Source organism: Calonectris borealis, chromosome 28 (genome assembly GCF_964195595.1).
Source record: "Calonectris borealis chromosome 28, bCalBor7.hap1.2, whole genome shotgun sequence".
NCBI classification, from domain to species: Eukaryota; Metazoa; Chordata; class Aves; order Procellariiformes; family Procellariidae; genus Calonectris; species Calonectris borealis.
Window position 1 is genome coordinate 4780050 of NC_134339.1, and position 20861 is coordinate 4800910.

Here is a 20861-nt window from a genome sequence, read left to right on the forward strand (position 1 = left end):
TGGGGACCGCGCCGTGCCGGGGGCCACCGGAGCCCCAGCTGGTGGCTGTCACATGCTGATGGATGGTAGCCGGGGTGGGGGCCGCAGCCCCTGCACCCGTGGCTAACGCAGGCAGCACCCCGATACGTTCATCAGCATCTCTGCGTCTTACCGGGGCCGGCAGGGAAAGCCGCGGCCGCGCCGCCCACCGCCGGTGACACGCGTGGCAGCCACCGCCGGCGTGATTCATGAGCTCTCGGCTCGCGCCGCGAGCAGGCGGCGGGGCTGGCACAACGAGCCCTGGGAGAAGGATTAGGTTTGCTTAAAATTAATTTAGTGGCGGTGAAAGGAGGCAGATGGAGAGCGCCGGCGAGGCAGTCCCCGGCCAAGGCAAGGCAGGGGCTGCGGGGGGACCGTCCCCGGGGGTCCCCGCACCCCCCTACCCCCAGGAAAGCGCAAGGTCGGGGCCACTCAACTGTTAAAAAAATTTATTAAAATGTCCAGCAGTACAGAAAGGCAGAGTCAGAAATGGCACGGGGGGGGACGGGGAGGGGGCTGGGGACACGGCAGTCACGTCGCAAACAGCAGAGATCAGAAAGCGCCGTACACACACACACACGCCAACTCCAACGGGGACCCGACGACGAACGGAAAGGGAAAATAAAAATCCACCCCCAAACCAGGCGCAGAGCGGGACGCCGGCCCCGGTGGCACCGTCCCCCGCCGGGCAGGGTCCCCGTGCCGGCCGCGGGCAGGACCGGGGGGCTGGGGTGGGAAGATGGGGGGGGGGGCTGCTAAAAAACCAGAGCCACCCTGGGCCGGTGAGACACGACGGCCGAGGTGGGAGGTGGGGGGGCTGGCGGATTAACCCCCCTCCTTTGGGGAGGGGGCCAGAGCCCAGCCGGGGAACAGCCCCCGCGCAGGGATGGGGGGTCCCCGTGCGGGGCTGGGGGCTCGACCCCGAGTCGGGGGGGGCTGAGCGTGGGGCATGCAGGGAGGGCTGGGGACGCACACGCAGCTGCCCCCTCCGGATCCTATTCCCTACGGGGCCGGGCATCCTAGGAGCTAAAGCCAAGGGGGGTTATAAAAGAGGGGGGGCTGGAGGGGGGCGGGAAACGTCACCACATCCCGTCGGGGACCCGGCTGGTCCCGGGGGGGGGCCCCTTGTGCTTCCTCGTCCCCCGGCTCTAGAAGTAGTGGCCCTCCTCCATCCAGTCCAGCCGGAGGTGCTTGCGGTGTTTTCGCCGCTCCTTGCGGGGTTTGTGGTGGTGGTGCTGGTGGTGGGGGTGGCTGTGACGGTGGCGGTGGTGACGCCGCGCTCGGTGCGACCGCCTGGCTAACGGGGGCAAGGGAGGGGACCCGGGGGGGTCAGGGACCGTCGCCCCCGGGAGGGAGCCGGTGCCTTGACACCCCCCACCCTCCCCGGGACCCCCCCGTCCCCACTAACGTTTTGTGCAGAGGATTTTGGGCCGGTCCCACTTGCCGGTGCTGTGGCACTTGACGGTGGGCACGTGGCGCTGGGTGAAGCCCTCCTCGCACTGGTAGCGCACGCTGGAGTGGATGCTGTACTTCTCCTTCTTCTTCCCCACGGTGAAGGCATTCGCCACCTCCGGCGGGGGCCCGCACAGCACTGGGGGGGGGACAGACCCCCGTCACCCCCCCGGCACTGGGAGGGGACAAGGGGACACCCTGCCGATGCCACCGGTTCTCTCCGTGAGCCGGAGCGGCAGCGCATGGCTTTACGAGGGGCTCCTCCGACTGGCAGTGAGGTGTTCCCAGGATTTACTTCGTTAATTAACGGCCTTATCGGGGCGAGCGCATCGTTAAGACGCGGCCGGCGGGAGAGGGCGGCGCGCTCCTCCAGCTCGCAGCGAGCAGCTGGAGGTCAATGTAACTTCCAAGATAAGGAACGAGAACTTAATGGTTTTAATGGTGGCAAATGAAACAAATTAAAGTGGAGAGGGAAGAATTGACCGTGGGGGAAAAAAGGGAAAAATGGAGGTTAAGGGGAACTGCTCGAGTTTTCCTGGACGAAGGGCTGGGAGAGGTTTCCTGAGGATGAGGAGGTGCCCGGGGGCTGCGGGATGGGGACGGGGACGGCGGGGGCTGCGGGATGGGGACGGCGGGGGCTGCGGGATGGGGACGGCGGGGGCTGCGGGATGGGGACGGGGACGGCGGGACAGGCGGTACCTGTGCCTTTCTTGCAGATGTAGGGCAGGTTGTAGTTGCAGGGCACATCGTTCCACTTGCCGATCTCGTGGGACACCAGCACCACGCAGTCCTCGCCGCCCGCAAAGAAGTTGTCGGGTTGGTTCTCCCGCCAGTTCTCGTATTGCTGGTGGGAGACGAGAGAGGGTGAGAGCCCCTGCGCCCCCCGAGCCCCCCACCCTCGCCCCCCGAGGAGCCACCTCCAAGGGTCTCACCAAGCCGGTGTTGTCGGTCCACTGGAAGTCCTGCTCCACGATCCTGTCATTGAGCCCAATCCAGGTGTTCTCGTGCCCGAAGCCTACGGGGAGAGGCACCCACGTCTCGCACGGTCAAGGCGAAGAGCACCCAGGGGTGCTGACGCTGGGAGAGCTGCGGGACGGGGTGTTGCCCCCCCACCCCGCACCGTTGATGAAGCCGTGCTCCTCCCGCGAGTGGATGCTGGTGAGGTGGCCGGCGCGGCGGCGGCAGTCCCGCTCCGCGTCCTCCCAGGAGCGCCGGCGGGCGAAGTAACGGTAACAGTGACCCTGGAACTTGTGCCAGTTGTGGTCACAGCCCTCCGTGTCTGGGGGGAGATGGGGACGGTGAGGGGGACCGGCCCCCCAGCACCCCGGGGAGGGATGGAGGGAGCAGCTCCCCATCACAGGGGCGGGGGGGAGGACTCCCGCGCCCCCTTCCCAGCTCCCCAGGCCTGCCCCCAAAGGGACAGGGGCTGGGCAGTGTCCCCACGGGGGTCTCACCCACCCCGTGGTGGCACCCCCGGGGGGGGGACATGGGCTGCGCCCTGCCCCTCGCCACCGCTGGGCTCCCCACCTTTCTCGCAGCGGCTGCCGCCGTAGCTGGGCAGGCAGAGGCAGACGAAGGCGTTGACCTCGTCGATGCAGGTGCCGCCGTTCTGGCAGGGGCTGGACAGGCAGTCGTCGATGTCTGCGGGGACACGCCGGGAGCTGCGGGCATGCGGAGACCCCCCGCACCGCCCGCCCAGCCCACCGTCCCCTCCGCCAGCACCGGTGCCAGCGGTGACCGAGGACGGGGGGCGTCGAGCAGGGCTTGGAGCCGCAGGTCCGTTCCCCTCCCCACTTCCAAGCGCGGCCGCTGCTCCGTGCCGGGGAGGCACAGGCAGGCAGGGCCAGATCCTGCCCCGGCACGGCGGGATGCTCCGGCCGCTCACCGATCTCGCAGTTCTCCCCGGTGAAGCCCGGGGCGCAGCTGCAGCCGCAGACGGTGCCGTTGGCGCGGCAGGTCCCGCCGTGCAGGCAGGGGTTGTTCTGGCAGGGGTCGGCCGGAGCTGCGGGGTGGGAGCGGGCACCCTGAGCCGGGGTGGGGGGGGGACACCGCAGCACCCATCCCCTTCTCCACCGGGACCCGGGACCTGCCCCGGCGCTGCCGGCTGCCGCGCATTAACCGCGGTGCCTTTTCTGCCTGGCCGCGGCTCTACTCCTTAAATATATTTGTTGCCTTTGTGCCCGCCACGGCCGGGCAGCGTGCGCCGCGCGCCCCCGCCAGCAGCCGCCCCTCCAGCTATTACTGTTAGCAACTGCAAACATGAAATAGCGAAGAGGAGTTTCCAGCCCACGTTAATAGCTCGGCTCCCTTTGAAAAACCCAGGACCCGCTCCCGGCCCGTCACAGTGGCCAGAAACTCTCCGGTGAGTAAATTGGCTTGGGTAAAAGGAGAGACCCCCCCAAACCTCTGCCTTAACCCCCTGGGTCGGCACCGCGCTGGGCTGCCTGGGGGGTCAGCCTCGAGGTCCTCCTGCCACCCAGCCCGTTTCTCCCTGTGCCCATCAGCTCCAGGAGCCCCCAGCACCCCGACCCGCAGCACCGCGCTCACCGTGCCGGCTGGCGTTGCCGGTGCCTGCCCAGGCCAGCAGCTCCCGCTCCTCCAGCCCCGGCTCCTCGCCGCTCCCGCTGTCGGCATCCAGCAGCGGGGACCCCCCCGGGCCCCCCAGCAAAGCCGCCGTGGAAGGCTCAAAGAGCGGCCCCGTGCTCGGGGACTCGGGCGCCTCCGGCACCCATGGGTGGGGGGCAGTGGGTGATGGCCAGGGGCTGTGGGTGGCCGAGTCCGGGGGCGCGGGGGGCTCTTCCCTCTTCACCTCCCCGGAGGCATCCTCCTCGCCGGGGGCCGTTGGTGCATCCTCGTGGCCGGGGACACCCGAGGGGCCGGGGCTGGCGGGGGGCTGCCGAGGGGCCGGGGGGGGCAGGAGGAGATGCTCCGCTCCCCCCAGCTCCGGTGCAGCGCGGCTGGTGGGCCGTGGGGCTGCGGGGGCGAAGCCCGTGGACCCCTCCTCAGCCGCTGGCTCCAGCACCTCTGCCTCCACCGCCCGCTCGGTGCCAGCCCCCGGGGTCACCTCGCCGGACAGGGGGGGAGGCGAAGGTGAGGGGACGTCCCGCGCCGGGGGGGACACGGCTGTTTCGGCGCTCGGCTCGGCTGAGCCCTTCCCGGCATCCCCGTACCCGGCCAGCTGCCCGCGGCTGGGCTCGGCCGGCGGCTCGGCTGGCCCGCGGGGAGCCGTGGGGCTCAGCTCCCCCCGGGGCCGGGGAGCAGCCGCCTCGGTGGGGCTGGGGGTGGCGGGGTGCCCCACGGAGGGGCCGGCCGGGTGGAAGAAGGTCACCGCTTTCCTCTGCCTCTCCAGCGAGCCGTCGCCCGGGGCCCCGCTGCCGTCACCGCCATCACCGTGGGGCTGCGGGGCCACCTCAGGGCCCTCGGCCACCAGCGGGGCTGGGGGCAGCGGGGGCCGCGGCGGGACGGAGCCGCCGTCCTCCTGGGAGAGGGCGTCCCCGGAGAAGTCCCCGGTGGCATCCGCGGGTGACCGGGGAGAGTCCCCGCGGGCGCTGGGGACGCGGGGCTGAGCCCCGACCGCGGTGATGTCCTGGTGGCCGAGAGCACCGTGGGGAACCACGGAGGCAGGCAGGGATGGGGACGGCGGAGGGGGTGTCCCTGTGGGCCCCCCGGGATTGTGGGCGGCCGTGCGGGGGCTCCACCACGGAGAATCCCTGCGGGCAGGCGCCTGTGGCGAGGGGGACACCGGGGCGGTGGCCGGAGCCATCAGCTCTGCAAGAGACGGCACAGCCATGGGGTCCCCGAGCTGGCGCAGCCCCCGCCGGGCCCCCCCCAGCCGCTTTCGGGCATCACTTACCGGGGCCGATCTCCTCCTCCAGCGCGTTGGAGGGCGAGTAGGTGCCCTCCCGCCGCAGGCTCTCGGTGCCGGCGCGGGGGATGCTCCACGTCTCCACCGCGTTGGCTGCAGCCCCCTTCACCTCCAGGGTCAGGATGGGGTCCTGGGTGACCGTCCCCACCGGGTCCTCAGCCACCGTGGGGTCCCCAGCCACCGTGGGGTCCCGGCTCTGCCGCTGCAGCTGGAAGTAGCGCCCGTTCAGCCCCGCATAGCTGCTCCGCCTCGGGGCACGGGTGCTGGCCGGCGGGGTGCTGGGGGTCCCTGCTGCCGTGCCGGGGACTGTCCCCAGCCCGGGCGGTGCCGGCGGTGAGCCGGTGACGTGCTCCCGGGCTGGGCTTTGGGACTGCGGCGGGAGGGCGGCCGGGGGCTCCTCGGGGCCAGGGGCTTCTTGCACCGGCGGTGCTGGGCTGGTGCTGGCCGGATCCTGCCAAGAGCCCTGCGGCGCCTGGTCCACCACGTTGAGAGCTTCATCCTCGTGGGGCCATGCCGGCGAGGAGGCCGTGGTGGGAGGCAGGGATGTGCCATCGCCCAGCCCCAGGCCTCGAGCCGCCGGCGCCTGCGACGGCGCAGCCCCGGGGAGGTCACCGCGCTGTGCCGCGGGGCTGCTGCTCGCCGGCTGCAACTGCTCGTCCTCCTCCTCCCCCAGCCCCGCGGGCCCCGGCTGCGGCAGGAGGCCGTAGCGGTCACGCGGGGTGTCCCGGGTGTCCCCCGACGTGCCCAGCTCCTCGCCGTGCTCCACCAGCACGTTGTCACTGCCCGGCAGGTCGGGCGCGGGCGGCACCGGCTCCTCCAGCTCCCTCTGCCCCGCGGCCGCGTGCGCTGCGGCGAGACCGTGAGCATCAGCCGTGCCGGCGGCGGGACCCAGGGGCAGGACGGGCATCTGGGGCGCGAGCGGGGACCCGCATCCTCCCCCGGGGCTCGGTACCAGGCACCGCATCCCCCCGCCTTGCACCATGCCATGATGCACGGAGCTGGGCTCCCTCCCAGCGCGGCTCTCCTCATTTATCTCATTAATTCCCCAATTAAATATTCATCCGCAGCAATTTTCCCGGCCATGCCCACCGATTCCCAAGGGAAGAAGGGCCAGGGCTTGTGGGGGGTCTGGGGGGCAACGCGGTGCCGGCGTCGCGGCCGGTCCCCCTTACCTCTATAGCAGTAGGCGTCGAATTTGGAGGCGGCGGCGGGGAAACCGGTGCGGTTGGGGAACTGGTAGAGGGTCCTGACGCCCGAGGCCTCGCCACCGCATTTCCTGCGCGGGAGCCTGATGGGGTAGCGGACGCTGCCGTCGGCCAGCCAGCCCGGGTCGCACTGGTCCAGGCCCTGGCGCCACGCCAGGTAGAGCTGCCCCGTGGTGGCTAACGCAGCCCCCCGGCTCCGGCAGTGCCTCCGGGCCCCCTGCCAGCTGAACCGCCCCGGCACCGTGGCGTAAAACACCGTCCCTGCAAGAGAGCAGAGCCCGTTGGGGACGCGGGGACGGAAAGCGGTGACGGTCCTGATGGCTCGGGGCCGAGCGGTGTTTTTTGGAAGCCTCCATGACTTGAGCACGACAGCCACACCACGCCACTCGGCACCGGCGCCGAGGGCGACACCGAGCGCTGGCACGGCACCGGCACCCATCCCCGCAGCCAAACCGCGGCAGACAAGAGATGCCCGGAGATGCCCGCGCTCCCGGCTGCAGCCACCTCCCCGGAGGGATGTCCCCCAGCACCCACCCGCCCGGCCCGGCGCGCACCCAGCCGCCGCGGCACCGCTTGCCTCGCAGCTCCCGGGCGTAGCAGTAGACGTCGTACTCTTCGCCGGGCTCGCGCCGGCCGTAGCTGCGGACGCCGGGGAGGCTGTTGCGGTCTCCGTAGCAGCCGGGCCGGGAGAGCGTGATGGGGTACCTGCCGCAGAGGGGCACGGTGGGCGCTCAGCTCCGCCGCGGCGAGGTGCACCCGCCGGCAGCCCGCGCTGCGCACTTACCGCACGGTCTGGTCGGCCAGCCAGCCCGCGTCACAGTTGTCGTAGCCGTCCTCGAAGGCGGCCTGGAGGTGCTGGGGCCAGGCGATGACGGCCGAGTTGTCCAGGCAGGCGCGGCGGGCGGCGGCGAAGGTCAGCGCGTAGCGCTCGCCCGCGGGGCGGTAGTGGAAGACGACGCCTGGAAGGGCAGCGGATGGCACAGCTGGCACGGGGAGCAGAGCTGGCGCGGCATGCATGGGGTACACGGGGTGCACGGGGTACACGGGTACACGGGGTGCACGGGGTGCGTGAAGTACATGGGGTGCACGGCTTGCACGAGGTGCAGGGCTTGCACGGGGTGCACGGGGTGCACGGGGTGCATGAAGTACATGGGGTGCATGGCTTGCACGAGGTGCAGGGCTTGCACGAGGTGCGCGGGGTGCACGGCTTGCACAGGGTGCATGGCTCGCACAGCTTGAACAGAGTGCATGGGGTGCATGGCTTGCGTGGGCTGCATGGCTTGCACGGGGCGCACAACCCACACGGGCACCCGTGCCACCCCGCTGCGGTACCCGCCACGCCCCCGCGGCTCTCCCGGCAGTGCCGCCCCGCGGCGCGGTGCCCGGCTCACCCGTCACCTCAAGGGGCAGCAGGTCCTGCTCGTCGTCGATGCCGGCCACCACCTCGCAGCGGTACAGCCCCGCGTCGCTGGCGCGGGCGGCGCGCAGCAGCAGCGTGGCGTTGTAGCGGTCGCGGGGGTAGCCTGGCAGGGACACCCGGCCCTCGTAGGCTTTCACCACCTTCACCGCGTTGTCCTTGGCCACCAGGATGGGGACGTCCTCCCTCTGGCCGGTGGCCGAGCGCACCTTGCTCCATTTGACGCGGGGAGGGTCGGGGGGCTCGTTGGGCCCCAGCGAGGCGGAGGGCTGGAGCAGGAAGAGGCAGGGCAGGGCCACGGGCTCCCCCAGCCCCACGCGCACGGCCTGGTGCTGCACCCTGTTGATGTGGATCACCTTCCCCTCGTCCTGGGAGCCTGCGGGGAGAGGCGCCCAGATACCACGGGGATGGGCGGCGGGAGCTCCCGCAGGGCTCTTGTTCGCAGGGCGTGGGGGGCCCCGTACCGGGCACCCCTGAGCCTCCAAGGAAGAGCACGAAGCGGGACGACGTGCAGCCTCCCCGTCCAGTGGCTGCAGACCAACTTGGCCAGTTAAATTTGCCCTCTCCAGGGCTGAACCCCGACTCGGCCAAATCCCCGTCCCCCCCAGAGTGCTGCCAGGCTGTAGCCGCTGCTCTGCACCCACGGGTCCCGCGCCGCTCCCACGGGGACATCAGCACTCCCCGTCCCTGCCCGCAGAGGTGGACCCCTCGCCAACGACTCGGTGCCATCCAGCCAGCAGGAAAGCCATCCCCAGGCTGGGATAAAGCGTGGCAGCGATTGTGACCTCCTCCTCCTCCTCCTCCTCCTCCTCCCGCACTAATCCTGCCCCAGCCTGTGCAGGCTCCCGGCTCTGCCGCCGCAAATCCCCCCAGCCTCGGGACCCCCCTGCGGCGCGGCTCTCCCTGCCCGCGGCGGGGTCGGGGGGACGCTCCCCGCAGAGCCCAGCTGGCCGGGGACCGGGGACGGCCGCTAATCCCCGCCTGGCACCTTCCCCCCCCCATCGCACCCCAAGCCCTTTGCTCACTGGGAGACACATGGGGAGGGTACCGGGGCGGGGGGACCCCCAAACCCCCCGAGGATGCCGTGATGTTCCCACCATGCAGGATGGGGGGGACACGGGCTCTCCCGGTCAGAGACACGGCAAATCCCCGGGGGGCTCAGCTCCGCGGCGGGGAGGGGGCCGGGGGGGCCGTCAACGGGATTAAGGATTTAAGGTCTGGCCTGCGGGGACCCCAGCGTGGGGGGTGTCCGTGGTGGCCTGGGGGGCTTCTCCCTCGCTAATCCCCCGCAGCCCAGGGCAGGGAGGCGTGGGGGGCCGCAGGTTATTCTCCTCCCTCCCTCCTTATTAGGGCCGACTGCGTTATTTGCTGCTGTTTACCGTTACGGCTAATTTGGAGCGCCGGCGGCACTTACCCAGGACGGCGATGGGGAGGAGGGAGAGCCCGAGCAGGAACCAGCAGCCGGCATCCCCCATCACATGGACCATCCTTGACCTGCAACGAGAGCGGGGGGGCGGGAGGCCGCTGCTCGCCCACTCCCTGCTTGTTCGGCGACGCCGTCGAGCCATAAATCACCGCGGGGCCGCGCTGACACCAACCCCCGGGAGCCACGGGGAGGGCAGGATTAGCCCCACTTAGCAAGATGCCATGAGCCTGGAGAGAGTTTGATTTCGCTCCCGGCGTGAAGCCGGCGTGGGGTCGGGATGGAGGACGGGGTGCCACCCATCGACCCACCGAGCCCCCCGCCGGGGCGTCCCTCTGTGTCCCCTGCCACCAGTGCCACCCATGGCGACACCCCCGCACCCGCAGGGTGTGCCGCTGGAGGCAGGGACACATCTCCACGGTGGGGGCAGCAGGCAAGCCCGGGGGTCCCGCAGCCCCCCAGCCCGGCCGCGGCAGAGCCGGCGGCGCGGGAGCCGGCCCTCGCTCTGCCCCCAGCATTAACATGCAGCGGACGCCTCCGGCTGCCGGAGCCGGCGTGCGGCGCGTGGAGCACAAAGCCGGCACCGCCGCTTGCCGAAAATCTCCCATCCATCTGTCTGACTGCAGCAACGATCGGTATTTTCTGAATCGTTTGGTCTCCGGGCTTGGAGGGAAGTCGGACAGATCGCTCGCCCGGCGCGGACACGACCATCGCCCGGCTCCCACCACGACCATCGCCCGGCTCCCACCACGACCATCGCCCGGCTTGGGCTTTGTTTGGGGTTTTAACTGGGCTCTGGCACCCCTCTGCCACTGAACCGGCCAAGCGGAGGGAGCAGGGATGCAACCAGCACCCCCAACCCCCAAACGGGGCTACGCTGGAGCTCAGCACCACGGGGCCACGAGCTCAAACCAGACCCAGGGTCCTCCGTGCACCCGCAGATCCGGCATGGGGGTCCCCCCACGGGTCCCCCGGCTCTGACACTGACCCCCAGCCAGGACAGTGAGTTGGGGAGCACCCGGCTTTGGGGGGACACCAGGAGCCCCCCACTCCTCTCCCGCCTGCCTGGAGCCGAGGCTTCGGCTCAGCCCACAGGTTCCCCCATCCCCGATGCTGCTCCATTTTCCAGCCCTTGATTTCTCATTCTGTCCCTTCTGCTTTTATGGGACAAAAATAGAAAGAAAGAGCAAAATGGCGAGAAAAAAGGAGACCCCCCGTGTTCAGCGCTGGAAAAGGGCCTTTTGGGGGGTGCAAAACTGGGCTTTATCTTATCTCTTCTAAAGAAGAAAGCGTTTGCAGCCCCTTCCCTCCCCCAGCAGCTCCGCGGGCCTTTCTGCCTGCAAACTGGTAAAAGATGAGGAGGTGACCTGACCCCGGCTCCGGCCGCGGAGGGAAATTCCCGGGGTGCGGAGCGGGGAGCGGGTTGTGGCTCACTGCGCCTTCGCCGGGCCACGTCCCCCAGGAGCCAAAAAAACCCGGAGCAGCCCCGGGGCTGCTCCACGGCACCGGCAGCAGGACGGCGGCTCCTTCTTCCCTGCTCAGAGATGCCCCGGGAAGGAAATTTCCCGGGCTCGCAGCCGCCGCACATCAAACTTTTCCCTGCCTTCCCACTACGGGAAAAACAAATTGCTTGGCACGGTCGCCCTTGGGAGGTTCCAGCTCCTCCCCATTGAAATGCTAATTTTCACTTTCTGGGGTGTCAGGAGCTCTCCCAGCACAAACCATCAGTGCCGGGGCGTGGGACTGGGTGGCTCTGGGGTGGTCCCTGCCTTCGCCGAGCCGTGGCCCCAGGACCCACTGGGCGAGGGTGGGGTGGTGGGTGCGGGATGGGCGCGATGGGTGCAGGATGGGGACATCCAAGACGCTCAGCACCGGGGGAGAAGGGTGCCCTGGGCACAATGCCCGCACATGTCCCAGGGCTTCGAATCACCCCCAGTCCCTTTTTTTTTTTGGTCTTTTCACCCATTTTCTTTTCCGCGTCCCTTCACGCTCCCCCCTGCAGCATCCAGGCGACTTTTCTCATCGAAGGGCAAACGGGACAATTTCCCACGTGGGACAACAGCGACCAAGTCTCGCTCCCTGACACCTCTCCACAGCATCCCTGGGACCTTCCCCTTCTCCATCCTCCTCCTCCCCGGCCCGTGGCCGCCCCAGCTCCCAGCGGGGCAGCCCCCATTCCCTGCCACAACCCGGGGCCAAGAGCCCCCGACGCGGGGTCCCGGCCCCGTGCCCCGTGCCACGGCAGGGTGGTGGGATGGAGCGGGAGCCAAAGGGACCCGAGAGACCCCAAAGAGCCGCGTTAACGTGCCAGCGTATAAATACTCCTCAAAGCTCTCGGCTGTTTACCCAGAGCCGCTGTTCTGGAGACGGGTCCTCGCTGAGCAAACGCCGGGCAGCACCGCTGGGTAAACAGCCCGGGGTTTATTTAAATGTTAAACAGAGAAGTTGCTCTTTGGATTTGCAACCACTGCCCCGCTGGCTGCGGAGCCGGGCGCATGCCGTACCGGGGCTGGCTGGCTGGGACCATGGTCCCCGACCCCGCCGGGGCACCCCAGGCTGGCAGCACCAGGGGAGCGGGTGCTGCCGGTGGCGAGGGGCTGGGGGGCTCAGGGTGGGGGGCCACAGGGCTGCGCGGCTCCGGCTGCACCGTCGCCTTCCCTGACATCAGCATTTCTGCAGGTTTTGCTTTCGCAGCAGGGAAGGTGCCGCGGTGGGAAGGGCCGGCCCCGCCGGCAGCACCCGCTGCCTCCTTGGGGAACCCGGACCACAGGCAGGGGGGTCCCGGGCTCCCCCCCACCCCAGGGACAGGGCACACAGCCCCAGCCTCCCCTGGGGGCCACCCAGCTGGCACCCCTGCCCTCGAAGCATGTGGCGACCACGTTCCCGGTGGCACCGCGGCTCCGCTCCGAGCCACAGAGACAAAGGAAGGTCCCCGCCGGGCTCCGTTCCCCCCAGCCCCTCACCGGAGCCCCGGCTGCCGCCTCCGCCGAGCCCGGCCCTGTGCTGAGCCAGCAAAAAGTTTATCCCAAGGTCAGGGCAAGCGGCTCGGCAGCCTCCATCCCTGCCGCTGCCGGAGCCACCACACGCGGCGTCCCCCGCGCGAGGACCCCCACGCCGCGCCGGGGGCTGCCGAAGCTGCAGCCAGGCAGCGCCCTCCCAGCCTCGGCGCCTCGTTAATTATTGAGACCGTCTCCCTCCCACCTCCTCTTGATCCACTAACCCACAATCCCGCTCCGGCAGCGCCGGGGCTGGCACGGCCGAATCCCGACCCCGCGGCACCACCGGGATCAGCCCTGGCCGGATCCTGGCTCCCCACCGCAGGCAGGGGAACGCTGCTGCCAGCACGGCTCAGCACCACCAGCCTCTGTGCCAAGGGGGGAAGCAGCACCAGCCCCATGCCGCTGGGACAGGATCCGGCCGGGGTCCCCGCGGAAGGGGCCACGGGCTCAGCCATGCCGGGCATCACCGCGCCGTCCCCAGCGGTGACAGCAAGGCGAGGAGGGTGGCACGGGGAGCCAGCGCTGGCCATGCCACCGCGAGCCCGAGGGGCTAAATTTCGCGGGCGGCGTCTCTCTCCACGGTCAGGGCGATGCCAGGGGCTCAGGGCACAGCAACATCCCCGATGCCACGTCCCCCTCGGGGACAAGGAGCGCGTCCCCGTCCCCCGAGCGCCCAGCCCCAGCCCGGGGAACGGCTGACGAGAGAAATTTAAAATAACGCCGGTGCAAAGCCGCCCCCCCCAACCCGGGCGAACATTTTCACATCTGTCACTAGCTGTCACCTCATGAATAATTCATCTGCCTCATGAATATGCAACGCCGGGGCTGGTGATTAGCTTCAGCTGAAACATAGCTTAATTCCTCATAGGCCATTGGGCGCCGGGACGACCCGGCCAGTTTTGGGGTCTCCTCTCGCCCTAACCTGCCCCGAGCCATGGGCTGGGATGGGGGCGGCTGCAGACCCCGGGGTCCCCATGGAGCAGAGGGGACATTTGGGACAGTGCAGGGACGTGGGCTTGGGACGGGTGGGAGGGGAGGGGGGGCACTGCCCACCCACCCAGGCAGCCTGAATGCAGCGGGACGGGGGTGCCCCCACCCTGGGGATGCCCCAGCCCTGGGGGTGCCCCCAGCTGCCCCCCATCCAGGGCGCAGACCCTGTGACCTCTGCTGTCCCCACGGGTCACTCCAGTCCCCAGTGCCACCAGCGCACACACGGCCTTTCAGTGCCCACCCACCCAGCATGTCCCCCCCCACCATCACGGGGCTGATCCTGCACCCCCCGCACCCAACCCCACCGGAGCCACCAGCCCCCCGCAGCACCCACCTCCCTCCCAGCGCCACGATGCCTCTGCCGCCCCAACGGGGAGGGGGCGTCCGCCGAGGGCCCCCCCGGGGCTGCGCGGCCGCGGCGGGAGCCCGGCGGCGGGGCCGGCTCCGCGTCCCCTCCTCTCTGCCCACAACAAAGGAATTCTGCAAACCTCGCTGCCGTCACATCTCACAGGCAACGTGATGCTTCCCGCTCCCCCCCAGCCTGCGAGAATAAATTAGCACCTCGGAAAACTGTGATCCCGTCCAATATGGGCCCTTTGCTGGGTGCGATTTTTATTAGGCAGACAGTCTGCAGCCTTTATTTTAGAATTTGCTCTTCTTTTTTTTTTTTTTTAATTTTTTTTCCCCGCTTTCTGTCTCTCCCCGGGAAGCTGAAAGCACCGCGGGAGCCCCAAAGCCGGCGCAGCATCACGGCAAGCCCCCCGGCCCCATCCCTGCGGATGGCTCGGCCGCACGCCCGTGAGCGGCTCCGAAAGCCGCGCCGGTGCCTGGCACCGAAAGCAGGGAGAACACCGGGCCGGTGGGCCTGGCACAGAGCTGGGCCTCCGGCACCGTCCTCCCCACCGGCGCTGGGTTGGCCGAGCCCCCGGGCCGGTGCGCGGGAGCCAGGAGCCCCTAAGCAGCCGCAAACCCTCACCGGTACCCGCACCCGCGTCCGTCCATCCCAGCAGCCCTCCGTCCATCCAGCCCGGCCTCGCCGCGCGGCATCCCCATGGCGGGCCATGCAGGTTGGGACTCATTCTGCCCGTGGTGCTGAGCCCCCACTGCGCTGCCAGCCCTGCCTGCTCCCCGGCAGCCGAGGGCACCCCAGGATTTGCAACTTCCCGGCTCCCTCCCTGCCAGGGCACCACCGGCAGCACCAAGGGGGAACCAGTGGCCAAGGCAGGGGAGGGGGCCGAGGTGACCCCGGCTCCGGCACCGCAGGGGGACGACTCCGGGCACCCATCCGCCAGCACCCGCTGCTCTCCTGCCATCCCTCGCCCCTTCTCCCTGCCCACCGCCTCGCTGCCAGCTCCTCCACGGGCTGGGCAGGGGGTCAGGGCACAGCCCTGCCTGTCCCACTGGCCCCAGTGCCCGTGTCCCCCAGCCTGTCCCTGTGCCAGAGCCCCCCAGCCCCTCTCAGCACCAGTCCCAGTGTCCCCAGCCCTGAGAGCCCTGGTTCCCCCAGCATCCCCCTGTCCTGGTGTCCCCACAACCCCAGTGGCCCCAGCCCCATTATCCACCCGCCCTGGTGCCCCCAACCCCACTCCTGATCCCCCCCAGCCCCAACCCCAGCGTCCCCTCCAGCCCCACTGTCCCCAGCCCCAAACCCAGCGCCCCCATCCCCGACAGACCCAGTCCCCTCAGTGTCCCCAACCCTCAGCCACAGCATCTCCCCAACCCCAGGGCCAGCATCCCTCATCCCTGTCCACCCTGGTACCCACAGTGTCCCCCAGCCCAGTGTCCCCCAGCCCAGTGTCCCCCAGCCCAGTGTCCCCCCACAGCCCCAGTGTCCCCCCACAGCCCCAGTGTCCCCCCACAGCCCCAAGCCCAGTGTCCCCCCCAAAGCCCCCGCATCCCCCAGCCCTGACAGCCCCGTTGTCCCCACCGCATCCCCAGCCCGCGGATCCGTCCCGCTCCTACCGTAGCGGTGCCACCGTCCCCGTCCCCCCTCCCCGTGCGCTCCCACCGCCCGGCCCGGCACCGGGCACCGCAGCGGGGGCGCGGCGCGGGCGGTGCCGGTGCCGGTGCCGGTGCCGGTGCCGGTGCCGGTGCCGGTGCCGGTGCCGGTGCCGGTGCCGGTGCCGGTGCCGCACGTACCTGGGGCCGTGCTCACGGCGCGCAGGGGGTCATCGCCGCCGGTGGAGCCGAGCACCCCACCGGCACCGGGGGCTTAAAAGCGGGGCGCGGAGGGGGGCAGCGGGCCGGGCCCCCCGGAGGGGGCCGAGCCGGGCCGGGCCGGGCCAATCGCGGCTGGCGGCAGGCGCGGCCCCCCCGCCGGTGCCGCCGGTGCCGCCCGCCCGCACCTGCCCGCAGCGGCGGCGAACCCGCGCCCGCTCCGCGCCCCGCCGCGCTGCCCGGCGCAGGGCGAGGGGCGGCCGCGCATGCGCCGCCCCCCCCAAACCGGGGCCGCCCCCCCCCCCCGGCGGGGCCGCCCCCTCCCCATCGAGCGGGGCCGCCCCCCGCCGCAGGCACCGCGGACCCCCGCAGCCGGGGTTGGGGGGGTCCCTGTAATGGGGGTAGGGTCCCTAAGAGGGGGAGGGGGGGGTCCCTTCCAGCCCCTCCGCAGCCCCCCGGGTCGGTGGGGGGGCTCGGCGTGCCCCCCCGCCTCCGTATGCACCGCACCCCCCCCCCCGCATCCCTGCGCTGGGAGCTGGCTGCATCCAAGCAGGATTTTAGGGGGTCTTCAGAAAGGGGGGGCACCTTCCACCCTCTCTGCAGCCCCCCAAGTCACTGCGGGGCCTCCCTCTATCCCTGCCCTGACACCCAGCAGCATTTTAGGGGGTGTCCAAAAATGGGGAGCATCTTCCAGCCCCTCCGCACCCCAAAACCCCTTCCAAGCCATACAGGCTGCAACCAGCAGCATCTTCCAGCCCCTCCGCACCGTATGGGGCCGTACGGGGGGTGCGGAGGGGCTGGAAGATGCTGAGGGTGGATGAAGGCTTGAAAGAGCCCAAACAACCCCAATAAAATGGGTGAGACACTCCAGGAAGCTGCGATACCAGAAATGAACCCCAACATAAGGGGAAAACCATCGCTGAGCTCTCAGGGAGGGGGTTTGGGGGGGGGGTCACCTTCCCACCGGTGAATGGAGAATGCCACCCTGTCTCCCACGACTTGGCAACAACGGGTGAAAAAAATATTTCCCCCCACCTCATTTTCCCCATACGATGAGTCCGCGGAAACCCGAGAGCAAAGTTCTCATTTCCGACTCCATTGTGCCAGACTTTTCGTGGCGTTTCCTGCCTTTTGTGAACCCCCCCGGCACAACCCCGGCATTGCCGGCGCACAGAGCTCTTCTGTTCCCCTTCTTTATGTGGTTGCAGCTGGCGTCCCCGTCCCCACGTAGGTGCCTGAGCGTGGGGGACAGTGACAGGGGTTAACGCCCCCGTGGTGTTTGCCAAGCAGGATTGGGGAGAGGGTCCCAGGGGATTTGCTGGCACCCTGATGTCCCCGTTACTTCCCGCTTTGAGTGGATCCAGGTGGCCGGTGCTGCCACCCTATGGGTCTCCATCCCGCTCTCCTGCTTTGGAAAGGGCACCCATGGGTGCTGGCTGGGGTTTGCTGGAAGGAGGGTGCTGCACCGTCTGATGTGCCCGGAGAGGATGGTCCTGCCGGTGGAGCTGGCTCCGAAACGCTCACCCCACTCATGCAAGGGCCTGGGGTGAAGATGCTCCCGCTGCCCCCCACTGCAGCCGGGTCCTGCACCCGCAGCAAGACCCGCATCCCACCCGCCTGCTGCCCGCGGGGCTGCCCGCCGCCCGCTGCCCGGGCCCTTCCTCCCGCTCTTCGTCTTCCTAAGCTTCATCTAGAAAGCCGGTGGCTCCGGCAGGGTCTGATCCGCCCGACGCATCGTGCACGGGTCGGGGATTAGGCGAGCCCGGCTCCTTCCCGCACACGGCACCCACCTCCCATGGGCCACCCTTCGCTAACGAGCACCGGGCGCGGTGACGAAGCTGCACCCAGCCTTGACCCTGACCCAGGACGGGTCCGTGGAGCGAAGGGGCTGTGGGGAGAGCGGAGCCGGAGCCGCTCGGGGCCTCAAACCTCCCCGAGGGCTCGGAGCAGCAAGGGGTGGGTGAGGGGGGAGCGGAGGGACCTGGGGCACCCACCCGTCCACCTCCCGGGGGGAAACGGGGCCCCGGCAGAGGCAGCGTGGCTGATCTGCCGCCGGTCGTTTGTCTTGCTGGGGAAGGTGCCGGCAGTGAGTTATCGGAGCTCTCCTCTCGAGTGGAGATAAATGTCATAACAGACACCAGCCAGCGCGGCTTATGGATGGGGATTTAATAGACACCTCTCCCCCCCGCCCGCCTCCCCGCGCCGGCAGCTGCTCCGCGCCCGGGGACCGCAGCCCGCGGCGGGGCGGCGGTGGGGACCAGCTCCTCTGCCGGCACCGGTTTGGAGCCCCAGTGTCCCCCTGGCCGGTCCGTCCAGCTGGGAGCTGACTTCATGGGGTCCCCCCGTCCCCAGGGCCCAGCCTGGAGCCCCAACATCCCGCCGTGCCCATCCCTCCACCCGGTGGGAGAGCCAGCTCCGCCTGGCACGGAGGGATGTCCCCATGTCCCCATCCTTGCCTGGCGCCGGGTCCCTTCCGCACCCCCAGCCCCACGTCCAGCCCGTCCTCGCGGTGTCACCCCGAGAGCACCGACGGCTCTGTCCCGAGCTGCTCCCACCAGGCACCCCCCGCCATCGCCGGGTCCCCGCTGTGCCCCACGTCCCCCACCCCACCGGGGACAGGCCGGGCACCCAGGACAGCGGTGGTTGGGGTGACACCACCCCTCGGTCCCGCTCACTCGTCCCCGGCCCCGTTGGGTTTTGCACCAGCGTCTGTGGGGTGAGCAGGGACCCAAGCGTCTTTTTGAGCCAGAACGCTGGGTTTCTGGTGAAATCCTGCAGCAGTGTTGCCGTGACGACCCTCCTGCAGTTTCCATCCAGAGATGTTTTCCTTTGTTGTGACAGGGACGCTGGGAGGTGGCCGCTGGCCATCGGGGTGCGCGGCGGCGATGGCGAGGGGCTCCCGCCGCGAAGGGCCGGGGCCCACCACTGCCCCTGGGGAGACCCAGCGGGGCTCCGGCTCCAGCGTGGGGCTGGGGGGGTCCCCGCGGCTCCAGCACGGCCTTGGCTTGGCCCCAGCCACCCAGGGGACAGCGGGGGGGCCAGGAGCCACGTGACATGAGTTTAATAGGTCTCAGCCGGGTCTTATTCTCTTCAAGAGCCACAACGGAGAGGTGACGTGGCCAACACGCGGTGTGGGGACAGGCGTGGGGACACCGCAGGGTCGATGGGGACCCGAAGGGGATGGAGGGGTTGGCCCTGCAAGAGCAGGTGGCGAAGCACCCTCCTCACCCCGATGGCAGAGCCGGGCTGGGGGGCGGCGAGGCCGGGAGCCTCCCGAGCTCCGGTGCTGCCCGATTTGGCAGCCGGGGCCGCGGTGCCGTGACCGGGGTGCTGAGCAGCACCACCGCTGCCATCCCGCAGGCGCTCAGCACCGAGGGACCGGGGTGCCAGGGACCCTCCCTGCATGGCGAGGGGCCCCCCAGCTCCCCGCGACTGGAGCGCGGCCGTGTGCCCCCGTCCCCGCATCGCCAGGGGTGCACGGGGGGACCCCGTCCCGCGCCCCGCGGAGCCGCTTGTTATTCCGCTCAGGTCCGCCGGCGGCTAATGAAGCCCGTTCCAGGAGAGCTGCCACATTCATCGGGAGAGCGGCTTATTAATGAGGCCTCTGCCACCGCAGCTGGGGCCAGCGCCCGGGGCACTGGCACGGGGACAGGCAGTGGGAGGGCGGCCGGACGGCCAGACGGAGGGACGGAGGGACGGCTCCGTGGCAGGGTGAACTGGCAGCCGGTGCCTGTCCTGGCTGAGATGCTGGTCCGAAGCCGGGGCTGGAGCAGGGCAGGATGCTCCGACCTGGGGTCCGCTCGGAGGGGATGGGCTGAGACCTGGTGCCATGGACCCGCTTCCACGCTGCCCCCGATCCCCCACCCGCTGCTCCTCGCCCCCCGCTGCGGCTTCTTTCTGCTTTCGGCCCCACGGCACAACCTGGGCATGGCAGCGAGGGCACGGGGGGCCTGGGCTGGGGGCTGCAGCGTCCCCCCAGGGATGCAGGGACCGTGCCCTGGCCAGGCCCAACTTCCCCCCAAACCCGCCGGCAGGATGCATTGATTTTATTTTCTGTTTCCATGGCAACTGCCTCTTTCCCTTCCCCCTTCCGGCAGCCGGACCCGCTCCTTCACCCTCCCGCAGCACCCAGCCCCGGCCAGCACCCACCCTCCAGCAGGGACACGGGGGACACAAGCTGTGACCCAGCTGGGTGGCAATGCCACCAGCTCGGCATCCACGGGCAGGGCCCAACCCTGCACCCTGGGGCCCGCAGCACTGGTGCATGATTTTGGGGGAGCAGGCGGCAGCGCTGGCACGGGACTGGGAGCGGGCGCGGGGGACAGCAACCCCGGTCAGCCCCGCTCTGACTCCGGCAGTAAGCAGCAGCGGGGCTGGCAGGACACCGCGCTGGTTCATTAGCCAGGGCGGTAATTGCCCCCCCGGCACTGCCCGCGCTGGGATGCCGAGCAGCATCTCCCGTGAGCAGAGCCAAGCTCATTAACGGCACGTCCTGCCCCGACGCCTGCTCACGGCCGATGTGCCGCGGCTCCGGCACCCCCCGCGCAGCGGCACCGGCCGGGAGGACACCGGCACCGCAGCAGCCCGGCCACGAGCCCAGTGGGGAAGAAAATGCCTCGCCCTTCTGGAAGAAAACGCCGGTTTGTGGCTTAAAAGCAGGGCTATAATAAGATAATTACAATTATATCCTTTCCCCATCCCCTTCCAGAGGGATGCCCCCCTTGCCGCCCCGCACGGCTCCTTCCCAGCGCAGAGATGCCACCACATTGTTATTTAGCATTAATTACCGGCTGTGCCAAATCCTGCCCTTCCCAGCCCCCCCGGCCCCCCCGGGACCCCCGGCCCCCCTGCGCAGGCCGCGGCGCAGCCCAGAGAACAGGCAGGGCCCTGTGCCGGGCAGAGAGGCCGCGGCGTTGAATAGCGCCTGTGCCGCATTCACCGGTAATCTCCAGTGTTTACACGGAAGTGGAAATCAATCGCCGCGAGTAATTAACGGCGAAGGGCACAACACCCGCTTCTTCTTCGGAAGCGGCTCCCGGCGCCAGCCGGGGTTGCTCAGCAAAACTCACACGCCGGCACCCGTCACACAAAAGGCATCGGCACCCGTTTCCTGCACCACCGGCACGAGGTGGCCGCGCCGGCACGGGGCCAGCATCCCGGTGGCTCGCGGGTGGGAGCTCGCGCCCGGTGGGAGTGGGGGGGGTCTGGATCCGTGCCGGCGCCTGGTTTGGCACCAGCCTTTCTATTAGCTCTTGGATAAAATGCAGAGGCCCCCCCGGCGGGCGGCTGAGTGCCGGCCTGGATGGCAGCCGGGAGCCAACGCCGCCAAGCTGCT

At 69.8% G+C, this 20861-nt stretch overlaps 1 protein-coding gene across 1 annotated transcript; it reads right to left on the reverse strand.

Moving 5' to 3' along the window:
• Positions 1-450: 450 nt before the first annotated feature.
• NCAN (neurocan) lies at positions 451-9444 on the reverse strand. The gene is made up of 14 exons (XM_075175577.1): positions 9372-9444; positions 7932-8333; positions 7325-7499; positions 7118-7245; positions 6507-6801; positions 5324-6204; positions 4018-5238; positions 3356-3472; positions 2998-3111; positions 2591-2749; positions 2403-2485; positions 2170-2314; positions 1427-1609; positions 451-1315 (listed from the first exon to the last, which is right to left on the reverse strand). Exons 1-14 carry the CDS (start codon positions 9442-9444, stop codon positions 1167-1169), a joined length of 4125 nt encoding a protein of 1374 aa, XP_075031678.1. The 3' UTR covers positions 451-1166.
• Between the last annotated feature and the right edge of the window lie 11417 nt (positions 9445-20861).

What these genes read in the sequence shown, in the direction of transcription:
- NCAN (XM_075175577.1), bottom strand. Translation starts at nt 9,444, where the DNA reads ATGGTCCATGTGATGGGGGATGCCGGCTGCTGGTTCCTGCTCGGGCTC. An exon ending in CTACGCCCGGGAGCTGCGAG is followed by an intron (nt 6,802 to 7,117) that starts GCAAGCGGTGCC and finishes GCTCTCTTGCAG; the next exon opens with GGACGGTGTTTTACGCCACG. An exon ending in GGAGGAGGAGATCGGCCCCG is followed by an intron (nt 5,239 to 5,323) that starts GTAAGTGATGCC and finishes CGTCTCTTGCAG; the next exon opens with AGCTGATGGCTCCGGCCACC.